At 33.6% G+C, this 9,754-nt stretch overlaps 1 protein-coding gene across 1 annotated transcript in view; it reads left to right on the top strand.

Annotated features, from left to right (window-relative positions):
• The window catches only part of LOC109822492 (protein TIC 20-I, chloroplastic-like), a 9,600-nt gene continuing 5,983 nt past the window's right edge, over positions 6,138–9,754 (top strand). Inside the window, exon 1 of the mRNA XM_020388696.1 lies at positions 6,138–6,322. Coding sequence (XP_020244285.1) covers positions 6,253–6,322 — 70 coding nt within the window. The 5' untranslated portion in view covers positions 6,138–6,252. The remainder of the gene's footprint in view (positions 6,323–9,754) is intronic.

A 9,754-nucleotide genomic window follows, 5' to 3' on the forward strand; every position in this document is an offset into this window, starting at 1 on the left:
GTTCAAGTTCGATGATAATTCCTAGAATTCATCTATGTTGTTCATAAGTTTTGAGGGTATTTTTTTATAATTTAAACTTTTGAGGGTGTTTCTAAAATTTTGTGTAATTTTTGAAATTTTTTGTATTTTTTGTTATTGTTGTAATATTTCATGTAATAATATAAAACTAATGAAGTAGAGAAGAAAAGGTAGACGAGAAGTAGAGAGAAATTTTATTTCATTCATTCTTCATTGCTCTATCAAAGTGAGGTAGGATTACCTCTATTTATATACAAACTAAGATAATGATACATGAATTATATTAATTACTCATTCATGAACTTAGTCTTTCAAGAACATGCATTGTGTTGTTCTAGGAAGAAGATTAATATACTAGGGGAATATCAACTTCTTGGGAAACTAAATGGACATTCACATTATTTTATAACACTCCCCCTTGGATGTCCAATATTACACAAAGAACATGCCTTGTTAAAACCTTACTAGAAAAAACCCAATGGGGAAAAAAATCCTAGTGAAGAAAAAAGAGTACACTATTCTTGTGTATTAGTTTCTCCCCTTGATTCAAATATTATTTGAGATCTTTCAACCGATGCATTCTAATATTTTTTACCAATTTTTCAAAAGTTACAGTCAGCAATGCCTTGGTGAATAAATCTGCCAGATTATCACTCGATCGAATTTGTTGCACAACGATTTCACCATTCTTTTACAAATCATGTGTAAAGAAGAATTTTGGTGAAACGTGTTTCGTTCTGTCTTCTTTAATATATCCTCATTTTAATTGAGCTATACAAGCTGCATTATCTTCAAACAAAATAGTCGGAGGATTTTTATTTTTAGGAGACAATCTATTCTTCCGGATATAGTGGATCATTAATCTTAGCTAAATACTTTCTCATCTGGTCTCATGAATTATAATTATTTCAGCATGATTCGAAGAAGTGGTAGCAATTGATTGTTTCGTAGATCGCCATGAAATAGCAGTGTCACCACATGCAAATAAATAATCAGTTTGAGACCTTGCTTTATGCGAGTCAGATAAATACCCAACATCAACGTATCCAAGCAATTCAGGTCGAGAGTTATCAGAATAAAACAAGCCAAGACCAATTGTTCCTTGGAGATAGCGAAAAATATGCTTTATACTGTTCCAATGTCGTTTTGTAGGAGATGAACTAAATCTTGCTAATAAATTTATAGAAAATGATATATCTGGTCTTGTACAATTAGCAAGACACATTAGTGCACCTATTGCACTGAGATATGATACTTCAGGACCAAGAATCTCTTCATCTTTTTCTTTTGGTCTAAAAGGATTCTTAGCAGGATCAAGTGACCTGACAACTATTGAGGTACTTATTGGATGTGTTTTATCCATGTAGAATCGTTTTAATACATTCTGGGTATAAGCAGTTTGGTGAACAAAAATCTTATTTTCTAAATGCTTAATTTGTAAACCAAGGTAAAATTTACTTTTACCAAAATCTTTGATCTCAAATTCTTTCTTCAAATATTCAATCGCCTTTTGGAGCTCTTCAGGAGTTCCAATCAGATTAAGGTCATTAATATATACAACAATTATCATAAAATTTGACCTATTCCTCTTTATATAAACACATGGACATATAGGGTCATTTGTATAACCTTATTTGACTAAACATTCACTAAGACGGTTATACCACATTCGTCCAGATTACTTGAGTCCATACAAAGATCTTTGCAACTTAATGGAGTACATTTCTTTAGGATTTGATTTACATGCTTCAGGCATGCTAAATCCTTTAGGGATTTTCATATAGATATCTTTATCTAATGTTCCATATAAATAAGCAGTGACTACGTCCATCAGACACATATCAAGTTTTTCATGTACTGCTAAACTCGCAATATATCTAAATATAATTTCATCCATTACTGGAGAATATGTCTCATCATAATCAAATCCCGGTCTTTGTGAAAATCCTTGGGCTACAAGTCTTGCTTTATATCTCATAATTTTATTTTTCTCATTTCTTTTCCTCACAAATACCCATTTATATTCTACTGGCTTTACACCTTTTGGCGTTTGGACTATAGGTCCAAAAACTTTTTGTTTACCCAATGAATCTAATTCAGATAGGATCGCACCTTTCTATTTTGACCAATCATTTCTTCACCGACATTCATCAACCGATCTGGGTTCATGATCCTCATCTTCTTCCATAATATCAAGTGCTACATTATATGCAAATGCATTATCGACAATTACTTCTCTTCGGCTCCAATTCTTTCTCGTAATAACAAAATTTATTGAAGTTTTATTTTCTTCAGGAGTTGGCTCTTCAGGAGCAACCTCTTCAGGAGGTTGAATTTTTTCATTAGTAATATTTTGATCATTCGATCCTCTTTTCTTTCGAGGATTCTTATCTTTTTGAAACCAAGAGGTCTACCACACTTCAGGCGTGCTTTAGATTAATTAGCACTTTTAATTTGTCCTTCTGGGATATCAATTTTAATCGGAGTATTTTCTGCTAGAATGTACGATTTAGTAATTCTTCTAGAATCACTAAAAACATCCGGTAATTGGTTTATAATTTTCTGTAAATGTATAATCCTTTGAACTTCTAGTTCACATTCTTTTGTATGAGAATCAAGAAAGTCTAATGATATTTTACAAGTAATTTCCTTTTTCGGTTGATCTTTACCTCCCCCTAATGTCGGGAAATGTGATTCATCAAAATGACAATATGCAAAGCTTGCAGTAAATAAATCACCTGTTAATGGTCCAACATATTTAATTATAAAAGGTGATTTATACCCGACATATATCCCCAATCTTCTTTGAGGGCCCATTTTAGTACGTTGAGGCGGTGCAATAGGAACATATATTGCACAACCAAAAATTCTTAAATAAGAAATATTGGGCTCGTGACCAAGAACTAATTGTAAGGGAGAATAAATATGATAACTTGTCAGCTTAATTCTCACAAGTGTTGTTGCATGTAATATAGTATGTTCCCAAGCAGATAAAGGAAGTTTAGACCTCATTAACAATGGTCTTGCAATTAATTGAAGCGGTTTAATAAATGATTCGGCTAGACCATTTTGTGTATGAACATGAGCTACAGGATGTTTAACACTTGTCCCAATAGCTATGCAATAATCATCAAAGACATGTGATGAATATTCACCAGCATTATCTAGACGAATTTTCTTAATGGGATAATCAGGAAATTATGCTTACAGTTTAATTATCTGAGCAAGCAATCTCGCAAACGCTAGGTTGTGACTAGATAATAAACTTACATGTGACCATCTTGTTGATGCATCAATTAGTACCATAAACTATCTAAATGGTCCACATAGTAGATCTACAGGCCCACATATATATCCATGAATTCATTCTAGAAATACATGAGATTCGGTTCCCACTTTCGTTGGTAATGGTCTAACAATTAACTTCCCTTGGGAGCAAGCAACACATGAAAATTTATTAGAATTTAGTATTTTTTGATTTTTTTAATGAATGGCCATGTGAATTTGTAATTATTCGCCTCATCATTATAGAACCAGGATGTCCAAGGCGATCATGCCAAATCATAAAATTATTAGGATTAGTAGACTTCTGGACTTCAAGGTGATACATTTCAGCTGTACTTATTTTTGAATAATATAAACTAGAAGATAGAGAATGTAGCTTTTCTAATACGCATTTCTTCTCAGAAATGGTATTTGTAATCAATAAGTATTCACCATTTGTCTCATTCATCGTCTTAATATGATATCCATTTTGGCGGATATCTTTAAAACTTAGCAAATTTTTTTGAGACTTTATTGAGAGTAGTGCATTATTTATGATAATTTTAGTTCATTCGGGGAGAAATACAGTGGCTCTTCCGGAGCCATCAATTAATTTAGCACTACCACATATTGTGTTAACATTTATTTCTTCCATTTTCAAATGAGAAAAATACGTTATGTTTTTAAGTATAGTGTGTGTAGTAGTACTATCAATGAGACAAGTATTATCATCACCATTGTTTGATCCCAAATATTTGGCATCCATTTCTTCTTTAGGTAGAAATGACAAAGAAAATTACAAACAAAAGTAAATATCAATAAAATCCATAAATTACAAAATTCATAAAGAAAATTACATAAAAGATGTGAAAATAACAAAATTTAAAATGTAGGGTATTTATCATGGGATCATTTTGCAACTTCAGGTTGCTCAAGGAAATCAGCTACATCAAGGTGTGTGATATCATCAAGATCATCATAAGCATTATTTTGACCAATAAAATTTATCTCGGTATTTTTACCTTTTCCTTTTAATGATGCCTGATAGAGGTCAATAAGATGTTTTGCCGTATGACAGGTACGGGACCAATGATCTTCTATTCCACACCGGTAACATATTTCCTCATAATATTTCTTTACTTCACTTTTCTTATCATTATTGTCCCATTTCTGGGAGTTGTTTTGTCTTCTGCCACGACTATGATCAATGTGATTATAAGGCACATATCTACCACGACCTCGTCCACGATAACGGCTATGTCCTCGGCCTCCTCCACGACCATGTCCACGCCCGCGATCATGGTTTTGAGATTTAGTTCCATTCGCTTCAGCGAATGAGCTAGAACTAGTAGGTCGGGATTCATGATTTTTCAATAATAATTCATTATTTTTTTAGCCAAAAGGAGGCATGAAATCAATTCAGAGTATTTCTTAAATCCTCTCTCTCTCTCGATATTGCTTCTGTAGAAGCATATTCGAGGCATGAAAGGTGGAGAATATTTTTTTCTAACATATCATCATCAGTGATATTTTCTCCACACAATTGCAATTGAGAGGTAATTTTATACATTGCAGAATATACTCACTGATTGATTTAAAATCTTATAGCCTTAAGTGAAACCAGTCATACCGGGCTTTTGGGAGCATGACCAACTTCAGGTGGTCAAATCTCTCCTTCAAATTATTCCACATAGTAAGTGGATATTTCACAGTTAGATATTCAGTTTTTAATCCTTCATCTAAATGATGGCGAATGAAAATCATAGCTTTGGCATGGTCTTGATTTGATGTCTCATTTTCTTCCATAATAGTATTTTCAAGACCTTTTGAAGCAAGATGTATTTCAATATCTAACATCCAAGATAAGTAGTTCTTTCCAGAAATATCAAGTGGCGTAAATTCTTGTTTTGTAATGTTAGTCATAGTGAAAAATGAATTGAATTGGAAAGAGAAATTATACCTCGAAAGTTTATCCAAAATATCAACACATGCCTAACGATGAATCTAATAGACTTGAAGAAGATTGTTTCAATGGTAGAGTCTCGTGCTGATAACGTATTATAAAACTAATAAAGTAGAGAAGAAAAGGTAGACGAGAAGTAGAGAGAAATTTATTTCATCCGTTCTTCATTGCTCTATCAAAGTGAGGTAGGAATACCTCTATTTATATACAAACTAAGATGATGATACATGAATCATATTAATTACTCATTCATGAACTTAGTCTTTCAAGAACATGCATTGTGTTGTTCTAGGAAGAAGATTAATGTACTAGGGGAATATCAACTTCTTGGGAAACTAAATGGACATGCACATTATTTCATAACATGTAACTTATAAATCTTATTTTTTTTAAATTATTAAGCTATAAGTAATTCACGTGGGATTAAGATAGGATATAATTATGATTATGATAAATTAAGATTTAAATAAAATATTTAAAAAAGTGAAAAGTAATATTAACCAAGAAAAGCTTTTCTCGAACTTGTGTTTTTAAAAAAAAGTATGATATGATATGATATTGAGAACATCTAAGTAAGCTAGGCTGGTTTTTATAGATGTGGAAAGTTATAATTTGGGTAGAAGTTAAGGTAGTTTTAATGTAGAAATCCAAAATAAAGTGCAAGACAAAACATTCTTGCTACAATTTCTCACCATGGGTCCACAACAATCTAGAAGAAAAGGCCCATATAGGTGTGGATCTTCAAAATGATCCGACCCACATTTAACCCAAGTATTAACCGACTTTCAACATCTACTTAATCCGTGTTTAGCCAAACCGACCCGTTTGTGGTACTTTCGTGAATTATGACATCCCTAGCCTTGTGCATCAAGAAATACGAAAGTTTCCCCTGAACAAAGATAAACAGAGTAAGGGGGGAAAGCCCAAAAAAAAGGGAAAAAAAGAAAGAATAAAAGATAAGAAAATAAAAGAGGGAACAAAGAGGAGGAAGATCATCTCTGATCGAAATGGCGGCTTTGGCTGGTTCCGCCGCTCTGTTATCTCCGTTGATTCCCTCGCTCGCTCCTCCTGTTAATGGTAATAATTTTCTCGACTTTTTTTTGCAATTTTTTTCCATATAATTCTGTTTCTCAGTTGATTTTCTATCCAATGTATGCAATTTTGACGAGACCCATTTTGTTTCTATTTGATCCTTAATTGCTGATCTCTGTTCTTATGTATAGTAATTATTTTTTATTTTTAATTTTCGATTTCCGTTAACTCTGCGTTGAGAGAATGGGGACCCTTTTGCAAGATCACTGCCATGAAAATTATTGGGATCTCCCTCCACAGAGTGGAATTACGTTATTTCACTAAACTTCAGACATTTCATGTTTTGCAAAAAACCCCTATTTTTCAAATTGGAGGAAGCCCTCTAAATTTTCAAAATGCTACAAAATTGTCACTAACACCATTAACCGAAATTCACCAAGAAGTTCTTTGTGAAAGTAAAGTGCATAAGGCCAACATTACCCAAAACATGTACACAACTACTTAATTTATAATGTCTTCGGTCATCATATTTTAGTGAAATAAGTTCGGAAGGGTTTCCTCTAATTTATAAAGTATATGGGAGTTCTGTGCTAATGTCCCATAATAGAATGTAATGGAAGAATATGATTCATGAAGCAGAGCCCAAACATTTGGGATAGAGGCTTTGTTGTTGTTGTTGTTGTTGTGAGTTTTGTGCTAATGTCACAAAGTTCAGGATGGGAGTGGTTTGTGAAATTTTACTCTTGATTTGTTTAACTGCTGAGAACAGAACTGTTATTTTTGATTTTATCAGTTTTTGTGAGTTCCGCTAAATTAATCCAATAATGGATAAGTGTCAGAAATGCAAAGGCTTTTTGCATTTGATAAGAAAAAGGATGTAGAAGGTGAAATTCATAGAGTTATCTGAGCAAACTGTTGATTGATAGGTTTTGGCCATGCCGAACTGAAACTACATGAGGCTAGAACTGAATCCGTAGTTAAGCTTGAGATTGAAAAAGTTTTTTGAGCTAGGACTTATATGCAACACACTCACCAAAGCGAGAAATAGGGCAGATCCTGAAATGGCTTCGGATGGTTTGGGCTTGAAAATTTTTTAATCGAACAAAATTAAAATGTTTTAAAACCGTACGTTAATAATTGGGTGGTTTACTAGATTTATTCAGATTAAACTGGTTCTATTCATCTAAATTGGAGTGGATGAAATAACGGAAGAAGGAGAATCGATCAAGAAAACTAGAATCTTAGAATGAAAACAATAACATATCCTGTAGGACGATCCATTTTCATGTTGACCAATTGCTACGGTATCTTTGATCTTGAAGATCACCCTTGATATCTATAGAAGCATGATTTGAGGATATGGGTTAGGGAGATAGGAGACCTTGATTAATATTCTAGAGGAAAGAAATAAAAGAATTAATCTGGATTTTGAAGTGTGATCAATATTAGGTTTTGAGAGAGATGCAGACTGACATTTTTATAATCCAAATTCGAAATTATATGAATATTGCAGTCTTCTGTCTAGCCTTTTGATTGACAACAACCTTTCTGGTGTGATTTAGCAAGAAATAGCAAACTTTAATGGATCTGAAGATGAGGCTTGGTGGAATCTAGCAAGGAATTTAAGAGAAAGGACATATCAGTAGAGTTGGAGAAGTGTGATTCAGAGAAGTTAGACGAGAAGAGAAGATTCTATTATTTCTGAACTTATGAAACTGTTGACGTAGATTTTTTTTTAAACACCAAGCCTACACTACAAAGACAGGCCTTCTTCACTTATATTTGTTGCAAACTTAGCTTCAGATATCATAATTTTCCAAAAGTCAAGATAATGGGAAATAAGTGGATTTGTTTAGGGCTTTTGTGTTTGTGCAATATGTCTTTATTTTCTTTTAGTTTCATTTTGGGGTCCTCTCTCCCCCCCTTCTCCCCCTCTCCCCCTCTCCCCCCCCTCTCTCTCTCTATAATCCTAGGAGAGACTGGGGGTAGAATTGGCAGAATTGTGTTGGAAAATAAAAGAACTGCTACTGAAAATGATCTTAAGGGTCTTTTATGAGATATCAGATGGAACTCTGACTGTGACTTCAAAGAAGTCATATTCTATGTGCCCTCAGAATTTGGTGCAAAAATGCGTGATGGCACGGACATGGCCATAGGAACAAAGTAGCAAAGAACTGCTACTGAAAATGATATTAAGGGTGTTTTATGAGATATCGGATGGAACTCTGACTGTGACTTCAAAGAAGTTATCTTCTATGTGCCCTCAGAATTTGGTGCAAAAATGCATGATGACACAGACATGACCATAGGAACAAAGTGGCAAAAAGGCATTATGCTTTATTTAGTGCTTGTACAGTCAGTCCTGCTTAGTAGGGCTGTCCAAAAAACCCGGGGCCCGGGCCGGACCTCCGGGACCTGGCCGCAGGTCGGTAACCCGGCCCGGCTCGGGGTCGACCTGGAAATCTGGGTCAGAACCAGGTCGGCGGGCCCGGTCGTCAGGCGAAGCCGGCCGCGGGCCTACCCGGAATAGTAAATTTTTTAATTTTTTATTTTTTATATGTAATATATATATATATTATATATATATATATACTATATATATATATATATATGAGTTAGAACTTGTGTCAACTTAAAGTGGAATGTGAATAGTGTGCTCCCCAAACTTTATAAATTCCACTCATTAACATTATAAAAGGTCAGGCTTCAATCAGGCAAGATTCCCTAGCGAAACATCTAAGGGGTTTAAAAAGTTTAGTGGATGTCCACTTAAGCCTGACACAATTTTCGCTCGCTATAATAAGTAATAATTACCTATATATATAATATATAGCTATAAGTATATACTATAGTATATATAGGCAAATATGAACTCGTCGTCTTTTTGTATATGTATAAAATAGTGTAATAGAGAAGGTTTAGGTTAATATATAAGCTGTACTTACTCCCTCCCTCTTATATAAGGGCAAAATGGCCAGATTGGTATATTTTTTCGAGGTTTGGTGACATGTTGGTATATTTTCTTTTAGTTTTATCAGATTGGTATATTTTTTCAACTCCGGCATCATATAGGTCTAAAATTTGGCCGGAATTACTGTTCCGGCCAAATTTAGTTAATGTTCCGACCAAAATTTAGTTGCTGTTCCGACCAAAAATCCCATCGGCCCTGGTCGGAACAGTAACTCTGGCCAAATTTAAGGCCTATATGACGCCGGAAAAAATATACCAATCTGACAAAACTAAAAGAAAATATACCAACATGTTACCAAACCTCGAAAAAATATGCCAATCTCGTCATTTTCCCCATATATAAGTATATATATGTATAAGTATGCTCTCTCTTAATATATGTATAAGTATATATAAGTATACAGTTTATACTCTCTTATATAAGTATATTCTCTTATATATATATATATATATATAGTATAAGTATATATATAAGTATACAGTGTATACTCTCTTATATAAGTATAT

The sequence above is a fragment of the Asparagus officinalis genome, chromosome 8 (assembly GCF_001876935.1).
Source record: "Asparagus officinalis chromosome 8, Aspof.V1, whole genome shotgun sequence".
NCBI classification, from domain to species: domain Eukaryota; kingdom Viridiplantae; phylum Streptophyta; class Magnoliopsida; order Asparagales; family Asparagaceae; genus Asparagus; species Asparagus officinalis.